The following is a 20,263-nucleotide window of genomic DNA, read 5'->3' as shown; positions in this document are numbered from 1 at the left end:
TAAGGTCTCAATGTCATTCTATGAAGATATTGAGTGAGAGAATCATAAAAATGTTAAATTCCCTGTTTTAAAGGTCTGTGTAAAATGCAAGCAAGCAGCCCAACAATCAAAAGAGGCTAAGCCGATTGAACCACCAGATGCATATTACAAGTAAGATTTTAAAAGCAATCATTGTCTTTTTTAATTTAAATTTTAATTACTACTATTTAATATAACTTCTTTGCTACTTAGGCGAATTGGAGCTGGTAAAGATAATTCCAGCACTGGCAGTAGCTGTAACCGAAGGATACAAAATGATAAAGATCAAGAAATACAAGCCAGATTACAAAAGTTAAAAGAAAATGAGAAAGTCAAAGCTTCTGAGGAGGAAATATCAAGGCGTCTCCAAAACATCAAAGGAGAAGTGCCAACAACTTCTGATGCTGAACTGCTGGAGCGATTGGCGAAATTAAGAGGTGTACCAGTAGCTACATTACAAACTAAAGTAAATGTATTCATTAATTATTCATTTCAAACTATTACCTTCTAAGTAAAAAATACCCTTGCAAGTTCTATTAAGATTTGAGGATTATTATTATTTTGCTTTTTTACAGGCTGTGCTGGTAGCACCTGACACAAGGTCAGAACAGGAGCAAGCAGATGATTTACTTAAGCAATATCAAGCTAAGACAGCCATTGATACCAAATATACTGATGAATTTAATGGTTTGGTTACTGATATGGAGTCCCGACTGCAGAGTTTAAAAGGAAATGGGGGTCCTTCTCAAACACATAATGTTAATCCTGAAGACACACCCTCAGAGGATGAAGAAGATACCATTAAGAAGATTATAGAAAGGGTAAATATATTTTTACAGAAGCTTGATATATTTTAGCTAAAAAATTATCTAAAAAAATCCTTTGGTCAGAAATGCACAATGTTTTGGTTAGTATGTTTATCCAAGTACTTCTCAGAAAATAAAAATGGTATTACACATCTTTAAACTTTCTATTCAAAGTCACTCTCAACTTCTCAACAACTCACTTTCTAGTTAAACTCAAATTTTAGATGTTTATTATAGCAACATTGAATATTTTTTAGTTGAAAACTGAAGCCCTTCTTGATGAACAACTTAGCCCCACAAGCAATGATGAGCTACCTTTTTGTGAAATATGCAATGAAGATGCTACTATGCGCTGTGTTGGTTGCCAGTACCTGTTCTGCAAACGCTGCTTCTTGGACCACAAGGATGATGATGATGGCTGTGATAGATATGAACCCTACACTCCACCCAATCGCACCTCTGTTTAATGTTATTTGTGTCAATCTCAGGTGAAGACAGCATTGTTATTGATTGTCAATAAGGGATATAAAAATGTTATTGGCAGTCAACAAATAAATTTTGCTTGAGAATCACATTTATTTTCAGTATTTTTGAGATTCAGATAAAATTATTGTTGTTAATGTTAAATTAATATTTTATTTTATGGCTAAATCAGATGAATAAAAAAGAAACATGCTTGCTATGAAATTTTTATTTTCTCATGTCAATTTTTTCTATAATACCAGGTATAAGTTTTGCCAAGTCATCTGCTGTTTGCATGTAGTTGTTGTCTATCCAGATATCTTTCAGTTTAGAGATTATTGCACCATACATCTTTCCTGGTGGCACACCATTATCTTTGAGGATTTTGCCACTCATTGGGAATCGGGGTATCTCCCATCCGTTAAACTCTTCTAGCAGTTTTTCGTCACCTCTGTATTTCAGTACTTCACGAACATAATCCACAGCATCTTTTTGTTTTATTTTTGTGTTTAGAACTAATTTTTCATATGGCCTGAAAAACAGTTAACATTAAAATGGATTCATAGATTATTTGATTTATTACACTTTAAATAATTATTATGATGTCATTATCTACTTACAATAAAGGCCTGGCACCCTCTTTATTCTCTCTGTGCTCTACAATGTAATACAACATCTCTCGGTCATATCCTGAGAACTTGAGCCTTCTTTGTAAAACTGTGACTTCATCCATATCCCGCAGCAATGCAGCTAGGTAACTCATTGGATGCAGGCCCAGGTGCCTCCCTCTTATCAGTACTCTGTCTAGCTCCTCAATGTTAGGATCAATGGGCAATCCTAAAAAAATATAATTAATATATAACAGAACTTAAATACAAGAGACAATATTATGCCTAATTGATGCTTTTAGTTTGTTCTTAAACTCTCATATATGAAAATTATATTTACCAATATGTTTTCCTAATCCTACATCCAATATTGTCTTTAAAAGAGCTCCTGAAAATGAGCCCTGCAGGATCTTCTTTAGCTCCATCCAGATTCTTTCTCCTGATATATTTTGCAATCCCTCAGCATTATTTCTAATAACTTCAAGAGTTTCTCTGTCATGATTGTCTGGCCTCTCAGCTATTCTGCCATAGAAGCGGAAATACCTCATGATTCTGAGATAGTCTTCCTTTATCCTAATATCAGCATCTCCCACAAAAACTACTCTTCTCTGTTTCAAATCATCATACCCATAAAAGTAATCATAAACATTGCCTTCGAAACCTGCAAGTAAAAATATGATTATTGTACAAATTTGTTAGGGAATGAAACAACACATTTCAATGAGCGATACATACCCAAAAACATGGAATTGATTGTCAAATCTCTTCGATTTGCATCAAGCCTCCAATCTGTTGTAAACTCTACCTCTGCATGTCGCCCATCAGTCACAAGATCTACTCTTAGTGTGGTTACTTCAAAGTTCTCTTTGTCATTGATTCTTGGAGTGATGGTGCCGTGCTTTTCTCCACTGATGTTTATCATCCTTATGTTTTCAGCTGTGAACATGTCTTTCATTTGCTGTGGTGTAGCTGGTGTAGCAAAATCAAGATCCTTTGGTTGCAAACCCATTAGCAGATCTCTAAAACAATCAATATTATGCAGTTTAGCCTATATGTATAGTATATTGTATGCTGGCATACTGTTTGTCTATTATCGCTTTACGATTATACTGTTGAACCAATTAGGATGAAATTTTATATGGAGATGGTAAGTCCCAGGCAAGGACAAAGGACTGTTTTAAGGCAAAAATTGTCATTCTATGCTGATGAAATCGCGGCCAGTAGTTAGTACTAAAGAAATAGCAAAGTTACCTTACTGCGCCACCAGCAATCCTTATTTCATACTGATATTTATCAAATAATTTCTTCAAATCTATAACCTCCTGTGTGAAAATATTATGAAATTCAGGCGTATCCAACTTCACCACGACTGGGTTATCTCTGCATTTCAACTCCATATCTACTTTCGAACGAACTCTTCGCCGTTCCGGAATAGTATTACTACTGAAAACCTTAAAGTATGGAAAACTTTAGTAATAAGGGAATACTCAATTCAATAAATCAATATAAAATTATTAAATAAATGTTTAATACCCTGACTTTCAGAAAACGACACAATTTGAGTTTACTCAAAAAAGATTTTGTAATCATTACTAGCTTTTTAGTTACAAAACATGATTAATTTAAACGAGAAACTATATTCAACAAATTATTTTTTTGACATTGGTGATGTCATTTTGACGTACAGAAAGAATAAATCCATTTAAGCCCCTAAAAAAAACGCCTGCACGAGTGACTTGAACGTTTATGGTAGTAGTTGCCATAATAGGAGTATTTATCTCTTACTAGCAAGCACAAAAGTGCGAGAAGGACGAAAGATCGACAAATTTTTGCCATTATCACATAATAAATAATTTAAAAAAAAATCCGACTTCAATGAGATGATTTTGGGTTTCACCAGAGACATGTCAGTCGCTTCGCTTGATATTGATATCCTATTTCTATGGGTTTCACACAATGAAATTAAAAAGATATCTACCTACCCCTAATAGGGTTGTTTCCAATTTTTTGAAACGCTTGTATTACGTTCTATAGTAACTAAAAGTTGCCCTAAAATTCAACTTTTATACTAAAAACGGCTTTAAACATGTTAAATTAACAAAATATATTTTGACAGTGGCTTTCGCGCCCAAAACGCTCTTTGAAAATTGTGTGACGTCACAGCTTACGGTTTGACACATAAGTACATACACACGTAGAAGATACGAACTGTCAACTGACATTTGTCATTTGTTGTTTATCGCCTAACTGTCAACAGTGTCAATCCGAGAGTTGTGACGTCATCAGATTCTTCAATAACGTTTCGAATTTGGTCACGTGACGTGTGCCAAAAGATATTTTAAATTCAATATTTACAAAAAAATGGTCATCACAGGTCCCCTAAAAGTAGTTTAACATGTTCTTATAATCCAAAAGAATTTATTGGGATACAATTCTGCCCTAAAATTTGTAGATGGAAACAACCCTATTATGTAGAAAAGGAGGTAAAATGTTTATTATTGTCACTGCATCCACCTTGACACATTTCAGATTTGCCCTATGGTAGGGAGCGTGCATGAACTGTAGGAGGCAGCACAGGAGCCGTCAGCACAAGATGGCAGAACCTACTATGCACAACACACGTGACGTGTAAATGTACATGTTTATGGTTCCGAATCAAGCCACAAGATGGCAGACCCTCCAACGTGCACGGTCCTCATTCGACTGTTTTTTTTAATACGACGTCGGTGGTAAACAAGCATACGGCCCGCCTGATGGTAAGCAGTTTCCGTAGCCTATGTACGCCTGCAACTGTAGAGGAGTTACATGCGCGTCCAAGTATAAGATTTGTAACCGAATGAAAAGCCGAACGCGAATATAAACAGCAAGCGCCCAAAAAACCACGAGTCCACCGTTTACACACAAGTCTCGTGGCTCGCCTCGCCACACGAATCTAAATCGTCATTATAGTTTTTGCCCGCAATTTCAACTGCGTGCACATTCAGTTAAAATTTGTATGACTAAAGATATCCTCGATATTTGGCTTTTCTACTAGTAGAAAGTTACGGAGGCCATTCTCTGTAACTAGTTGAACGTATCCAACTCATTGACACAATAAAGGAATGTAATGGGCAGAATATAGAAAAGGGCAGGGACGGAAGGGATAGATTCGAATCGGAAAGTCACCGGACACTTTCTCATGAGAGGGACAGAAAAGGCATGTCACTCTTAGCAGCAAGATAGCAGTGTCCGGCCACTGGATAGATCTAATTACCCCATGAGACGGCTGTATGCAGCTAACCCGTTTTGACCTTACAATAGAATCTACATCGAGATCGAGATGTAGCCAAGAGGATTTTGGTCCCTAATCACTTTAAGGTACTTTTTCGCCGACTGTACATTTTTCTAAAAATCCATAAACGTGAATTGATGTAAGTTAAGAAATGAATAAAAATCTCAGGAAATTCTAGCGTAACAGCAATACCCAATAGCAATAATGACTAAAAAATAATCTTAGCTAGATGTACACATACGGCGGTGGCAGAATAACAGCGTCCGTTGCTGGAAGTCTTTAGGGCCGCTGTGCTCCGAGGCCTTTTGGCGCAGACATTAGCTGAGCCACTTTCCCTTTCAATTAGTTTGTAAGCATTATTGTGTACTTTTATTATGTACCTATGTTTAAACTTTTTGAATAAACGTCTTTATTATTATTATTTCCTTTATTTATTCATCTTCATATGTTAGACTTTTTAAAATATGAATATAAAAGTAAAATACAAAAACACGTACAAAAACAATACAAAAAATATAAACATATTATAAAAAACCTAACCTAGGGTGCCGCCAGCAGCGGGGCAAGGCCCAAGCTGCCGGTGGTCAGGGCCGCAGAGAGAGGAACCGGCGGATTATCCGCGCCGTGTCCAAGATCACCGCCTTCTGCATCTGACCCTTGATCCAACCGCCTAGCGAGAGTTTCTCTAGGTGTTGGTCGAGACTCTTCGCTATGAGACCGTTCGCTGAAACGACTATTGGGACAATGATCGTCGAATCGACATCCCACATGGCGGTTATCTCGTGAGCCAAGTCTAGGTACTTACTGGACTTGTCCTTCTCGGCTTTCACAAGATTCTCATCGTGGGGGATGGTGATGTCGACGAGCACGGCCCGGCGTTGCGATCGATCTATTATCACAATGTATGTGTGTATGTGTTTGGTTATAATGTATGCTTATTGGCTACAATAGTCCTGTCAGTGATAATAGATCGATCCTAATAGAGCGTGGCACGACCATTTTCGAGAACTGGCGTAGGTGAGTACTTGTAGTACAGTACTTCGCGGTCCACAAGGCCGTATAGAAGAGCAAGTTGCTGGTGAATAACCCTGGCTACGAGATTATGTCTGTGCAAATACTCGCCGTTAGCAAGATGAGAACAACCGGAAATGATATGCCTGAGTGACTCTCGAGACGGCGGCATGCCCGACAAATGTCGACCGTACCGTCCTTCAGGATATATTTCCGATAGTTGTTCGTCATCATAACTTCGTCCGCAATTGCACAGACAAAACCCTCGGTTTCTCCGAAGAGGTCCCCGAATCGTAACCAGTTCACCGACGCGAGCAGGTCCACGTCGGGTCCCGTGAGGGCCTTGTAGAACCGCCCGTGTAGCACCTTACTCTCCCACGCCGCCTTGCGATCCGCAGTACTTAGTACCACAGGTTTGCGCCAGTTCTCGTTTGCTAAGGAGAGCGGCGTGAGGTTCCTGTTCACTGATACCACATCACGATGTATCCCACACTCGTTGTTAAGGAAATAATTCCTGAGATTGCACACCTCGCGACTGTGGAGATCTTTGGCGTTTAGGAAGCCTCGTCCTCCACACTTCCGTGGGATGTACAATCTCATAACAGACGAGCGTGGGTGTAGCATACGGTCAACGGTGTGTGGTGAGCAGTAGTCGAACCCTCCGATTCAGGGCGTCCAGATCAGTCTGAGTCCACCTTAGTATGCTAAAGGAGTATGTGAGAAGGGGCAATACCCAGGAGTTGAAGGCGCGCACTTTGTTGCCTCCTGACAAAAGACTGTTAAGGACTTTTGTGAGCCGACTAAAAAAGCGCTCCTTCACCGACCGTCTAATACCCTCTTCCTCAATACTCAACGACTGTGACATACCAAGGTATTTGTAGGTTTCTGATTCAGAGATAGATCTGAAAGACATTGTCTCAGAAAGTTGTAAATTTGTTGAATTTACAATAGAACTACTGAAGACTTCGGTGGTTTTCAGTAGCTCCAACAAGTCTTGTCTATTTGGTGCAAATAATTTGAGGTCATCCATGTACAGAAGGTGAGAAATGACTTCACTCTGTCTCCGAAGCCTTATTATTATTATTATCCTTGCTACCCCGTTAAAAAAACACCCACTAAAGAAATGCTACGCTCCGTATCCAGTTTTTATTGGTTATTATATTGTTTAATTACAGTTCGGTGGCTTAACATAACAAAAATCTACTGTCATTTGCCGCCCATCAGACTATTCATCCCGCTTGAGCCCTGTTGCAGCTGCCTCATCATGTTGTGTAGTCCCGACATCCCGCCCATCTGCTGTAGGATCCTTGGGTCCATCATCTTAGCCATTTGTTGGTTGAGTTTAGCCATCTGTGTTTGGTTAACGTTCTTAGCCATATCACCGCCTTTGAATAAGCCCTTTATGCCTCCCATTTTCTTGACAACAGCGGCGAATTTGGTGTATTGAGCAATCAGGTCTTTCACGTCTCTCTCTGTGACACCCGCGCCTTGAGCTACCCGGGTGATGCGGGTGGGCTGCTTCGAGAAGAGTTTGGCACCGTCGCGATGGTCGAGCTCGCCCTCGTTCATTGAGTCCATGATGGTCATGAGTCGTTTCAGTTTAGCCATTGACTCCTGTTCACTGCCTTTAGACATAAGGTCTTGTGAGAAGCCTGGGATCATGCCCTGTACAAAAGAAAACAATAGTAAAGCAAACCATATAATTCCTAATGTGACAGTAGAAATTCCTTCCATATTAAAGAAAAGAGAATTTGATATATTTCAATTGATTATAGATTTCTTTGACAATTGTCAAAGAAAATTTTGTAGCCACAGTAAATTTACTGCCATCTTTCGACACATGATTAAAACTTTTAGAACGTCATTTGACTTTGATCCTTATTCTTTCACCAATATGTGTTAAATTTGTTAAATATCAAAAAGTGGCGCTCGCGCCATCTAACCGGGAATCGTTGTTGTTTGTTGTATGTTGTTTTGTTTATTGGTATGTTATCAGGAATGTTAAAATATGTTATAGCGTAGTTAATTTGTGAAATAATCAAAGACTTAAACGGATCGTAGGACACTGAGTGGTTTAGCATCGAAAAGGGTGTTAGGCAAGGATGTATAGCGTCACCGTGGCTGTTTAATCTATTCATGGACAGTAGTATGCATGATTTGAGAAATGATGAATGTGGGCTGAGAATGAAAGGTTTACTCGTCAAATGTCTTCTTTACGCTGATGACCTGGTATTGCTGGCGTCATCGGGTGAAGAATTGCAGGAGATGGTAACTAGAATGCATAGATCTTTTGAAAGGAAAGGAATGAAAATAAATGTGAGCAAGACGAAAGTAATGGTATTTAAGTATGACAAACTGTGAAGTTTTGATTGGTCAAGAAAGAGTTGAACAAGTGAAAGAGTTTGTGTATTTGGGAACCTTGTTCACTAGGGACGGTAAACATGATGAAGACATTGAAAGGAGAGTGAATGCTGGAAATCGTGTGAATGGGGCACTCAATGCTTTTATGAGCAGCCAGAAGGTGTCGCAAAAAGCACGGTTGGCTGTGCATAGAGGGGTGTTGGTGCCTACACTTATGTATGGTAGCGAAAGTTGGGTATGGCAGAAGAAACATCAGAGTCAAGTGAATGCAGTGGAAATGAGAGCGTTGAGAAGGGTGTATTGTGTAAAATTACAAGATAGAATTAGGAACAGTGTGATAAGGGAAAAGTGTGGACTGAACGAAGATGTAGTGACAAAAATTGAGAAAGGTATGTTGAGATGGTTTGGACACGTGGAAAGAATGAGTGAAAGAAGGTTAACAAAGAGAGTGTATAAGGGAGAAGTAGAAGAGGGAGCTGGAAGGGGTAGACCTCGGCGGACTTTCTCTGATCAAATCGGGGAAATCCTGAAGAAAGGCCAGGTCAAGAGCACCCTAAACCGACGAGCGTGTATGAGGAATGTCATGAAAGCAGGGATCGGAACCGGTTTTTTGGAAAAACTATGAAATAAACATATATTTCGGTTTATTTTATACTCCAAATATAGGACTCTGTTGTGTTTTTAGATAACGACTTCGTATTATTAGATTGCCCAATTAGAAATGAAATAATTAACAAAGAACGAAAAAATACCGTTTTCGTTCCCATACAAAAAATACCGGTTTCCGATCCCTGCATGAAAGTGAAGGAAGCGAAAGAGGTATGTCAGGATCGTAGCAAGTGGAAATCCGTGGTCTCTGCCTACCCCTTCGGGAAATAGGCGTAATTATATGTATGTATGTAATCAAAGACTACAGGAAAAAAAGATACCATTTCCACTGCATAAATAAATATCAACTAACAGTAAAATTATTACGGAGACTTTTACCCAAACGGGGTCCATATAAATCTATCATTCATGTCAAATCTTAATATATATATAAAATGCTAATGTGCGTACGTAAAGACAGGGTTTTCTCTACCACCACCAATTCCAATCAACTTCCTTTTGGGGTGGTAAATACCCCTCGATCTCCCGGTGGGAATAAGAGAGTTTGGTCGCGGTGGGTGGAAGTGGGTGGTTGTGGGTGGCAAAAATATGAAAAAATATACATCTGTCCTTTTCTAACTCATGAGAACTTCTGGAAAGTTCTAAAAATTTCTGGACTAATCTACAAAACTAGAATGTGTACAACTGTAACAATCGATCTAGAATGTTCGAGAAGGTTCTAAAAATTTCTAGAATGATCTAGAAAGATTCAAAATTGTGTGCAACTGCTAAAATCGATATAGAATGTTCCAGAAAATTCTAGAAATGTCTGAAATGATCTAGAAAGATTCAAAATTGTCTGCAACTGCTAAAATCGATGTGGAATGTTCCAGAAAATTCTAGAAATGTCTGAAATGATCTAGAAAGATTCAAAATTGTGTGCAACTGCTAAAATCGGTATGGAATGTTCCAGAAATATCTAAAAATTTCTGGACTAATCTAGAAAACTCTAAAATGTGTACAACTGTAACAATCGATCTAGAATGTTCGAGAAGGTTCTAAAAAATCCATATGGAATGCTCTAGATAGTTCTAGAAATGACTATAATAATCTAGAAGCTTCTAGAAAGTTACGAAATGTGTGCAACTATTGAAATTAATCCGGACGATCCAGATCGAAATTAAGTACATCGGAATGTTCTAGAGTGTTCTGATACTAGAAATTTCGATTTCCAACGGTATATAAACCGAAAATAAGTGACTTTTTGTCAATTGAACCGTGTTTACAGTCGCGAAAAGATCAATTGAAGTCAAGAGTAAACAGTGATTACATAAATTCAAGTGATTTGAACAAATGAGAAAGTAAAAACTATTTGACTATTCTAGAGTGTTCTGATACTAGAAATTTCGATTTCCAACGGTATATAAACCGAAAATCAGTGACTTTTTGTCAGTTGAACCGTGTTTACAGTCGCGAAAAGATCAATTGAAGTCAAGAGTAAACAGTGATTACATAAATTCAAGTGATTTGAACAAATGAGAAAGTAAAAACTATTTGACTATTCTAGAGTGTTCTGATACTAGAAATTTCGATTTCTAACGGTATATAAACCGAAAGTGAGTGAGTTTTTGTTAGTTTTATCATTGTAACAACCAAGATATGCGTTTTGGTTAATTTTATTACACTTTTTATATTTACAAAGCCAAGACGAAAAAAAGTATTTGCAAAACCCAAAGTGGTTTCAAAAAGAAGGAAAATAGCACGTCACAATGAAACAGAAGAACAAAGAGAAAAACGTCTTTTGAACATTCGTAAAGGAGTAAAAAGAATTAGAGAAAATTTAACCGAAGAGGAAAGAGCACGTATTAATGAAGAAACACGATGTCGAGTAAGATCACTCCGAAATCGTCAATCGGCTGATCAACATGAACTGGAAAATACCAGAAAACAAGAAAGAATGACTACTTTACGCCAACGACGAGCTGCTTCATGTAAAATTGGAAGTTTAGAACTTCAGGCTTTCCATTATGATTGCAAAAAACAATACAATGAACATCCAAGTATTGTCATCGGAAAAATGGATACGATATGCGAGTATTGTCATGCACGGAAATTTAAAGGCGAATACTGCAGTTCTGTTAAATCGATAAAATATGTATGCAAATATATTAATAAAGGCAGTGATATGGCTGTTTTTACGTTAACCAATGAAAACCAGCATGATGAAATAGTACAGTATCAAATGGGTCGTTACATTAATACCAACGAAGCAATTTGGCGAATTTTAAGTTTTCCAATACACGATTGAGATCCACCGGTTCAACATTTATCCGTCCACCTATAAAATGGACAACGTGTGTTTTTCACAACAGAAACGGCATAAAAAGTTGCGACGGAACCACCGACTCGAACAACTTTAACAGCGTTTTTTGAATTATGCCAGAAAGACCAATTTGCTAAGACTTTACTCAGAAGTACCCAGCTATTATACATGGGATACAACAAGTAAACAATTTAATCCTCGAAAACGTGGAATGCAAGTAGAAGGACATGATGTGTTCAAGAGTGTAACACAATAGGACGAGTCTACACAGTGCATCCAAAAAACGCTGAATGTTTCTATCTACGCTTATTACTTCACACTATTCGTGGTCCAACGAGTTTTGAAGACCTAAAAACTGTCAATGGTTACATTTTTGAGACATCGTGAAGCATGTCAAAGATTAGGTCTACTTGAAAACGATAATCATTGGGATACACATATAATGTGTAATATGTAAATGTATTTATCATATATGTAATACGTATAATATCATATGTAAATAATTGTGTGAATAAAACATAAATTTTCCATTTACTAAGGTGTTTTTTATTTTAACTTATAATTATTTCAATTAGTTAATTAATTAAATATACTTTCTATACACCGCATATTTAATGGTCGACTACTTACTTACTTACTTTCAATATCTAAGATAGAAATCTATATTATCTACGTTAAAAAATGCATCCTCAAATATTTTTTATACCATTAAACATGCGATGTATTTTAACCCGAGCAACGCCGGGTTTCGCAGCTAGTAATATATATAAAACTGTTCAAAATATGGAATAAATAAAGCTTTAATAAATAAATAAACAGTAAAATAAAACACATACCATAATCTGTGAAAAGGGTCCCATCTTCATGATATTCTGGAACTGTTCGTACATAGCGCGCAGCGTGAACTGGCCATGTTTCAGCTTCTCCAGCAGCTCGTCATTGTCGTCCAGCTTGAGTTCGTTGACCTTGTCGAGCAGGCCCTCAATGTCGCCCATGCCGAGCAGTTTGTTTATGAACGGTTTCGTTTTGAATGGCTCCAGGTCGTCAATGTGTTCTCCTGTGCCTATGAAGATGATGGGACTCTGTGTTGCCGCTACACTGTAAAGTTAAAAAAAAATTGTCTTGTTTAAATATCTAAAGATAGTGAATATTAAATCAATTATATAATGAGGCAAGTCAAAATAAATGCAGCTTTGTTTGTAATTTTTTGCAATTATTTAGTTTTAATTAAATATGAAAATTTAAACTGTAACGTGCGTGTCCTGTCTGTGCCGTATTTGGCGATCAAATGGTTATTTATTATTATTATTTGTAAAGCAGGCAGGCAGTTTACATAACTGATAACGCCTGTATCCAGAGTCATCAAGGAAGTTTTCAGTGTTGAATAGAATTTTCATTAAGTATGTTTGTGGTTACAGAAATAAAATAGCGTTTTATTTCAGAGTTTTTATGTCTCCCTGAGGTCTTCAGACCAGCCTAATGGACATGCTTCTTGGTACTCTGAGATGAATAAGTTATTTTGGTAAAAAAAATTGTAGCCAATAAAAATTAATTTGAACTTACGCTGAAAGTGCACCTCCTCCCTTAGCGTGACCGTCCAATTTGGTGATGATGACTGAACCAATGTCTACCTTCTCCTTGAAGGCTCTGGCTTGCGCTTCACAAGCTTGACCTATTGTGGCGTCCATCACGAAGATAATGTTGTCGGGTTTCTGTTGATAGATAGAAAATGTTTAAAATTATACATGCTTTTTGTTGCTGCCGATCATGCTATGTAACAATTGCTACAGCTTGATTATTTATCCTTGGGGATTAACCTGAAGGCGTAGGTAGTGTTAGGTTTTTGGTCAAAGCTTGTTGCGGATTTTATCTTGTAAATTTTTTACGAAGCCTGTGACGGCTTGTCACTGATGTAGATTGGATGAAGTTTGTTTTGGATTTTGTTTAGCACCTACGCTTTTGACGAAGCCTGCGCTGTGGATTTAGATGATGGTTTTTGTTTTAATACTTATGTTTTCATTTAATAAATGATTTGTATTTAATCTAATAAAAAGATTGTTAAAAATAACAACAGAAGTGTTCCCAGCTCTGCTGGCCCAAGTCAATACTCTGTTTTTTTACATCATCAATAGGCTCAGTACGAGTGTGCAGCAACTGTATCTTACCCACAAGATAGACTACCCATCTTTTTCTAATTGTATTAAGTTAGGAAGCCTTTGGCAGTGCATGAGCACAAGGTACTGTTGCTTAACTAAGCTTACTAGGATATGAACACAGAGCTTAGTGCCTTGTGCCATCCTGTAGACATATTGTATGGACACTTTTAAGATTACAATAAAATAAAATACATACAATGGCATTGGCAACTGCCAACATCTCTTCAAATAGTGATTCCTCTTGCTTATGCCGTCCACTGGTATCCACAATGATCATCTCAAAGCCCTCCTTCTTAAACATCTCCACGCCAGTTGTGGCTATCACCACAGGATCCACTTCAGTGTAACTGTAAAGAGAATGGAAGGAACTCTTAGGGCTGGGTTCACATTGGAATGGCAGCGGGCTCTCGTTGCCGCCGGCGGCCGCACGCCGCCCCCCCGACCCTTCTAGTCTATTCTCGTATTGATCAGTTTCCCGTCGCTAGAATACAAAAAACTGTTGGGCTGTTGCGGCAGCGAGCAGCCGCGCGGCACCGCTAGTTTCGCCGCCGCGATGAAATGCGGCGTCGCGCGGCCGCTCGCGTCGCTTACCAGTATCACTTGAATACCTGTTTGAGGTGTTCAAGTGATACTGGTCTTTTTAAATATATAGATAAGGTTTTAAATTATTTCACACTAAAAGTGCTTGCCGTGTCCCTGCCGGCTGCTGCCATTCCGGTGTAAACCGGCCCTTAGAACACCATTAAAGGCAGTGTTTTCCAATTTTTTCCTTAGTACTACTCTCTGGCATAAAAAAAATCATAACCGCTTATGCACTTAAGGTGTTGTGAGTTTTAATAGATTTTTCATCTAATAACTTTATTTTTGTACAAATGGGACAATCTCAGACAATGCTCTGACTAGACAAGAACATATTATGCATGACGGCTATTATTTGTACAATGATGTTGGCATAACATTTTTGAACAAGAAGTAGACATCCGACACACAAGATTAAATAGACATCCTGGCTAGACTACTAATTAAAATGGCATCCTAATTCTAAAAACCAACAGTATGTAAAAAAGCAAATACTTGCATAACACAAACTATAAAGAGGCTGTTTATTATTTCTTTGTGAATGAGTACTGTTTAACAGAGAACCCATACATCCTCTAAACAATTGATGTATTTTATAAACATTTTAACTTCAGCAGTAACACTAGCACTTTCGTGTTGTACACCAAAATGCAATATTGCATGGATATATTATGAGTGGAATTAATTTATAAAGTGACCATTTGCAGTTGCAGCTGGGTGTTCTTTAATTACACCATTGTCATATTATGAAAAGTTTATCTTTGAAGCCTGTTCTCTTCATAATTTGAACTAACCAGTTAGGTTAGCAGTTCCCTCCGGTGACAACACCCATCATTCAAAAATCATCCTCCTATCACAAATAATTTCTAAAACCCACAACAAAATTGGTTAATTCAGTGAGTATATTTGATTGTATGTGCATATATACAAACAGCCTCACCCTAAATGCATAAAACCATTTCCAACTAGCTCAAACACCTCACCTCATAAAAGACATAACAATGGAAAACATACCTTCCATAAAAGGGTATTCTGGCCTTAGTACAATTCTGTTTGACTTGATCATAAGCGCCAGCTCTGAATGTGTCAGCACACACTAAACTTGACTTCCAGTTCTTTCTTAAGTAGTGGTAAGCCAGCTTTGTGCAAGTTGTGGTCTTTCCAGACCCCTGGAGACCTACAAACATGATGATGTTTGGTTTTCCTTTCACTGGCTGATATGGCTTTACTCCTGGGTCTACAAGCTGTGAAAGAAAAACAACCATTATATGATATATGTGAATCTAAACATTTATAGATTCAACTTCAGGTTTGTCGTTTTTTTAGTATCTCAAGTAAGTCTCATAAACTTTGTAAACATTGCATATATCTGCAATGCTTCCTAGAAAGATACAGTTTATTATTTAAATTACATGTAAACACTTTTCTATTTACAAATATCAATAGGCAAGTATGGGCAAAGTACTAACCTTGACAAGTTCTTTGAACACAGCTGACTGGATCATCCGCCGCTTGTTGAGGCCTCCAGCCATCTCGTCGAAGTCGATAACAGCGCGCACATTCTCGCGGAGGTTCTTCACTAGACGGATATTAACATCTGCTTCCAACAAGGCAGCACAAATTTCTTTTAGCATAGAATTCAGAACCTGTGTGATAAATGAAAATTTAGAAGCTTTTCATGATATTAGATACCATCGTAATATTTATATCGAAATTACCTCTTCATTGATAATGGTAGCCCGACTAAGGGACTGTAAAGCTGTCGTGATTTTCCGACCTAAATCTGCTAAAACCATCTTGTATATTTATTGCTTCCTCACTGTGTAAAGATTCCTTATAAACAACAAGCGCTGTTAATTATGATTAATTAAGAAATTTGTGACATCTTATTCTAATTTATTTATCAAAACTCTAATATGAACACTTTACACTTTCTCTTTCAATAATTTTCCACAACATCAATGAAATGAAATTGAAGTGACAAGAGTAGAACACGACGAGACGACACGTCAAAAACCCCAACTGCGTTTAGTTCTTACATTGCTTGATTCATAATGTTGAGAAACTTATTTAGAAAGAAAACAATTTATTAGAAACCATAAACTACATTGCAATAACTAAACGGAATTAGGTGTTTTTTCAGGCGAATACTAGTCTCCATATAGAATAGAAAACCGATAAATTGTTACCGATTGGGTGTTACACTAGGCAACACAAATATTAAAAGTAAAAATTTCGCTTTGTAATCGCTGTCATTGTGGTTATTATTTTGTGAATTTCTAGTATTAAAGTTAATTCAATAAGTTAATAATTTAAATAATGGTAAGTTACAAAATTATTCCGCACCCGTCTATGCATATATTCAAATTGGGATAAAAATTGCAATATCATCATTTGGTTTATATTAGGGTCAGAATCAGTCTGGCGGAGGAAGCGGTGGAGACAAAAAAGATGACAAGGATAAGAAGAAGAAGTACGAACCCCCGATCCCTACGAGGGTTGGCAAGAAGAAGCGCAAGGCTAAGGGGCCTGATGCAGCCCTGAAGCTGCCTCAAGTCACCCCACACACCAGATGTAGACTGAAGTTGTTGAAATTGGAGAGAATAAAGGACTACTTGTTGATGGAGGAGGAATTTATCCGCAACCAGGAGAGACTGAAGCCCCAAGAGGAGAAGATTGAGGAGGAAAGGTCTAAGGTAAGAGTTAATGTTTTTATTATATACCTGTTCCACATTTGAGAAGGTTATTTATATAACTGGATAATGCCCTATAAAGTATACCAGAAGTATAAAGAAAAGTAAAACACCTAATTAAAAACGAAATTTAAGTTGCAATTTGCTTTGTTGGCATTTTTGGTTCTCCACTGTTTTGTGTAGTTATGAATGATATAATTTCTGTATTAAGTTTAAAACAATTTTAATAAATCTGACTAGCCTATAACCTATCTAAAAAAACATGCATTTTCCTGTTATGTATTATTATTATATAAAAAAAAATCCATTTGTTTTTGTAGGTTGATGACCTGAGAGGCACACCTATGTCTGTAGGCAACCTGGAGGAGATTATAGATGACAACCATGCCATAGTGTCCACGTCTGTGGGCAGCGAGCATTATGTCAGCATCCTGTCCTTTGTGGACAAGGATCAGCTGGAGCCTGGCTGCTCTGTATTGTTAAACCATAAGGTAAGCTATGATTTCTAAACACATAAAACATAAATTAAAGATTTCTACACACTACTTTACAAAATTGTGTCATAATCTAAAATATGCATTGCTGTGTATAGTAAAAAATCAAGTGAAGTTTTATACTTCGGCTAGTAGAGTGAAAATAGTTTACCTGATATGAGCTCAACTATAAATTAATTAATATATTTGTGTAGATTAAGCTTGACTGCATTAAAAGTAACAGCAACAAAATTTTGAGACTTACTCGTAACATATAAAAATTATATTCATTTGTCAACTGATTGACACAGTTTTTGACATTGTATGACAGCATAAAAGCCGATGATGATAATGATAATGTACAGGTACATGCAGTAGTAGGAGTGCTAGGGGATGACACCGACCCTATGGTGTCAGTCATGAAGCTGGAAAAGGCTCCTCAGGAGACTTATGCTGACATTGGTGGCCTGGACACGCAAATTCAGGAAATTAAGGTTGGTTTTGTAGACTTGAAAGCACTTAGTGTTTGTAAATGCTCTATGCACAAGGCTGTATAAGTACGTAAGTATTTAGTTAAGAAACATAATGTCACTACTAAAGAAAAAATTTTTTACAGGAATCAGTAGAGCTACCTCTAACTCACCCAGAGTACTATGAGGAAATGGGCATCAAGCCTCCTAAGGGTGTTATCCTGTACGGGCCACCCGGCACTGGCAAGACTTTGCTGGCCAAAGCTGTTGCCAACCAGACCTCTGCCACATTCCTGCGTGTTGTTGGTTCTGAACTAATCCAGAAGTACTTGGTGAGTTGCTAATAAAAGACATAATTATCAAATACACAAAAGTTGTTTTCCTACTTCTAGTGTACAATAAATAAAATTTAATTGTAGTATTTGCTAAAATGTAAACAGCCAACTAATGGAGGTGGTTTCCATAGGGTGATGGGCCGAAGCTGGTGCGAGAGCTGTTCAGAGTGGCTGAAGAGCATGCACCATCAATTGTCTTCATCGATGAAATTGATGCTGTGGGCACAAAACGGTAATAAACATGATATCAGAAAAATATTGTTAAGTGATTAAATTAAAACATCATTTCACTTTACACCTATGCATAACAACTTATTCAATGTTGTAACTAAAAAAAAATCAACTTGTCATAAATATACCTTATTCCTTTCATAATTTTTTTCTTGTCTTTTGCAGGTATGACTCGAATTCTGGTGGTGAAAGAGAAATTCAAAGAACTATGTTGGAGCTGCTAAATCAATTAGATGGATTTGATTCTCGAGGTGATGTTAAAGTAAGTTTAATCATTGTGAGACAAATTAATTTATCTTTTTTAATGGTTTGTTTTTAGAATTTGCCCAAACTTTAGTGTTGTAACTATTTCCTTTATACGGAAAATTAAAGGGAAGCAACTGTACCAGTGCAGTATTCAATTAAACCAAAACGTATTTTTTTCCAATGCCATGTCCCATACCAACGCAAATATTCTAAAAATTGTAGGTATATAAGTTTATTTTCTGTGACAAACAAGTCAAAAAATTATCAATGATATCATGAACTTAAAACTTTCTATTCTAAAAAAAGGTTTAGTAATAAAATATTTTTTCACTGACAGGTGATCATGGCTACAAACCGCATAGAAACCCTAGATCCTGCCCTCATTCGCCCCGGCCGTATTGACAGAAAGATCGAGTTCCCGCTCCCTGATGAGAAGACCAAGAGAAGGATCTTCACCATCCACACCTCGAGGATGACTTTGGCTGACGACGTGAATTTGTCAGAACTCATTATGTCTAAGGATGATCTCTCTGGTGCTGACATTAAGGTATTTATTATCATAATTTAATTTTTAGTATATATTGATCTGGTTGAAAATTTGAAATATTCCCGATTAATCATCATTCAATCTTGAGTCATTTCACAACCTAGAACTATATTACCGTGATGGACACAAGACTTCATACTCCGAAAGCACTTTTTTTGTCTATTTGATAAAGGCCAACTACTACTATATTGTTTTGTTTCCCAGGCTATATGTACAGAGGCTGGTTTGATGGCGCTAAGAGAACGGCGCATGAAGGTCACTAATGAAGACTTCAAGAAGTCCAAAGAGAGTGTGTTGTACCGCAAGAAAGAAGGCACACCCGAGGGACTTTATCTATAGGATGCATTTCAGTTTCAATTGTATTAACATTGAATATGTATCTACTTTAATAATTATTATATATCAATTAAAACAGTCTTTATGATTTATTAAAATGCAGCGCATGCTACACTTACTAGTTTCATTTACAGCCTTCCTTCCACCCTCATGCATGTGAAAGTTCTATGCGGCCCATCGATTTAAAATAAGTCTGTGCGGAAAGAAAAAAGTGGAATGTAAGGGAACCCATACATTCGACTCTTCTTTTTCTGCCCAGACCATAGAAATAAGCGAAGCGACTGACATGTCTCTGGCCCAGACTCGTAAGAATTTTATAATTTTGGGCAGGCCTCAAAATCGTACGTAGTCTTCGACAGCCTAGTATCAAAGAGAATTTCAAATTTGCTAATCGCGAGAATTCTTATAGCCGTAACAGACTACCGCACCGGAGGGACCTTGGTGCGGTCAAAATATGTCTTCCTCCATACGGGCGCCGCACTTTTAAAGAGCTCCATAGACCTTAAAACAAATCGCATGTGATTTTCAATACATTGCTGCATTTGATTGTTCAATGAAATTTATGGTTCCCACTTATTCGGCATGCGATTTCCTTTGACGTATTTTTCTCTCACAATAAGTTTCACACACAATTTCTGAACCAACAAACAAACTCACATCGAATTTTTTTGAACGAAATGTGAAATGTCACAGCGATTTATTTAATATTACCCTACCAAATTTTAAAGGTATCATAATACTAACCACTC

General features: G+C 37.3%; 5 protein-coding genes across 6 annotated transcripts in view; 3 read left to right on the top strand and 2 right to left on the bottom strand.

Moving 5' to 3' along the window:
- Window positions 1–126, top strand: part of LOC133528638 (L-threonine ammonia-lyase-like) — a 30,781-nt gene extending 30,655 nt beyond the window's left edge. For both annotated transcript variants that reach the window (XM_061866092.1, XM_061866091.1), the window contains one exon: window positions 74–126. The gene's annotated coding sequence lies outside the window, so the exon portion shown is untranslated. The remainder of the gene's footprint in view (window positions 1–73) is intronic.
- Window positions 11–1,291, top strand: LOC133528491 (abscission/NoCut checkpoint regulator). Its single transcript, XM_061865880.1, has 4 exons — window positions 11–33; window positions 232–484; window positions 594–839; window positions 1,082–1,291. Exons 1-4 carry the CDS (start codon window positions 11–13, stop codon window positions 1,289–1,291), a joined length of 732 nt encoding a protein of 243 aa, XP_061721864.1.
- Window positions 1,292–1,497: 206 nt separating this feature from the next.
- LOC133528636 (CCA tRNA nucleotidyltransferase 1, mitochondrial) lies at window positions 1,498–3,572 on the bottom strand. The gene is made up of 6 exons (XM_061866089.1): window positions 3,428–3,572; window positions 3,146–3,345; window positions 2,630–2,913; window positions 2,235–2,555; window positions 1,907–2,123; window positions 1,498–1,818 (listed from the first exon to the last, which is right to left on the bottom strand). Exons 1-6 carry the CDS (start codon window positions 3,482–3,484, stop codon window positions 1,515–1,517), a joined length of 1,383 nt encoding a protein of 460 aa, XP_061722073.1. The 5' UTR covers window positions 3,485–3,572; the 3' UTR covers window positions 1,498–1,514.
- A 3,736-nt stretch (window positions 3,573–7,308) lies between these two features.
- Window positions 7,309–16,201, bottom strand: LOC133528281 (signal recognition particle subunit SRP54). Its single transcript, XM_061865605.1, has 7 exons — window positions 15,902–16,201; window positions 15,653–15,829; window positions 15,198–15,427; window positions 13,801–13,951; window positions 13,012–13,160; window positions 12,285–12,546; window positions 7,309–7,841 (listed from the first exon to the last, which is right to left on the bottom strand). The coding sequence occupies exons 1-7, from the start codon at window positions 15,977–15,979 to the stop codon at window positions 7,383–7,385; spliced, it is 1,506 nt and encodes a 501-aa protein (XP_061721589.1). The 5' UTR covers window positions 15,980–16,201; the 3' UTR covers window positions 7,309–7,382.
- Window positions 16,202–16,348: 147 nt separating this feature from the next.
- Window positions 16,349–19,628, top strand: LOC133528283 (26S proteasome regulatory subunit 4). Its single transcript, XM_061865609.1, has 9 exons — window positions 16,349–16,505; window positions 16,592–16,879; window positions 17,197–17,367; window positions 17,715–17,843; window positions 17,966–18,151; window positions 18,286–18,386; window positions 18,551–18,647; window positions 18,969–19,178; window positions 19,383–19,628. Exons 1-9 carry the CDS (start codon window positions 16,503–16,505, stop codon window positions 19,515–19,517), a joined length of 1,320 nt encoding a protein of 439 aa, XP_061721593.1. The 5' UTR covers window positions 16,349–16,502; the 3' UTR covers window positions 19,518–19,628.
- The last annotated feature ends 635 nt before the right edge of the window (window positions 19,629–20,263 follow it).

The sequence above is a fragment of the Cydia pomonella genome, chromosome 19, assembly GCF_033807575.1.
Source record: "Cydia pomonella isolate Wapato2018A chromosome 19, ilCydPomo1, whole genome shotgun sequence".
Taxonomy (NCBI): domain Eukaryota; kingdom Metazoa; phylum Arthropoda; class Insecta; order Lepidoptera; family Tortricidae; genus Cydia; species Cydia pomonella.
Note: the sequence above shows the minus strand (reverse complement) of the source record. Positions and strands in the feature narration are given on the sequence as shown.

What these genes read in the sequence shown, in the direction of transcription:
- LOC133528491 (XM_061865880.1), top strand. Translation starts at nt 11, where the DNA reads ATGTCATTCTATGAAGATATTGA. An exon ending in TCATTCTATGAAGATATTGA is followed by an intron (nt 34 to 231) that starts GTGAGAGAATCA and finishes TTTGCTACTTAG; the next exon opens with GCGAATTGGAGCTGGTAAAG. An exon ending in TAGCTACATTACAAACTAAA is followed by an intron (nt 485 to 593) that starts GTAAATGTATTC and finishes GCTTTTTTACAG; the next exon opens with GCTGTGCTGGTAGCACCTGA.
- LOC133528283 (XM_061865609.1), top strand. An exon ending in TTGAGGAGGAAAGGTCTAAG is followed by an intron (nt 16,880 to 17,196) that starts GTAAGAGTTAAT and finishes TTGTTTTTGTAG; the next exon opens with GTTGATGACCTGAGAGGCAC. An exon ending in GATGCTGTGGGCACAAAACG is followed by an intron (nt 18,387 to 18,550) that starts GTAATAAACATG and finishes TGTCTTTTGCAG; the next exon opens with GTATGACTCGAATTCTGGTG.
- LOC133528636 (XM_061866089.1), bottom strand. Translation starts at nt 3,484, where the DNA reads ATGATTACAAAATCTTTTTTGAGTAAACTCAAATTGTGTCGTTTTCTG. An exon ending in ATTGCTGGTGGCGCAGTAAG is followed by an intron (nt 2,914 to 3,145) that starts GTAACTTTGCTA and finishes TGATTGTTTTAG; the next exon opens with AGATCTGCTAATGGGTTTGC. An exon ending in AGGATTAGGAAAACATATTG is followed by an intron (nt 2,124 to 2,234) that starts GTAAATATAATT and finishes ATATTTTTTTAG; the next exon opens with GATTGCCCATTGATCCTAAC.
- LOC133528281 (XM_061865605.1), bottom strand. Translation starts at nt 15,979, where the DNA reads ATGGTTTTAGCAGATTTAGGTCGGAAAATCACGACAGCTTTACAGTCC. An exon ending in TGTTCAAAGAACTTGTCAAG is followed by an intron (nt 15,428 to 15,652) that starts GTTAGTACTTTG and finishes TTTCTTTCACAG; the next exon opens with CTTGTAGACCCAGGAGTAAA. An exon ending in GACCCTTTTCACAGATTATG is followed by an intron (nt 7,842 to 12,284) that starts GTATGTGTTTTA and finishes TCTTTTGTACAG; the next exon opens with GGCATGATCCCAGGCTTCTC.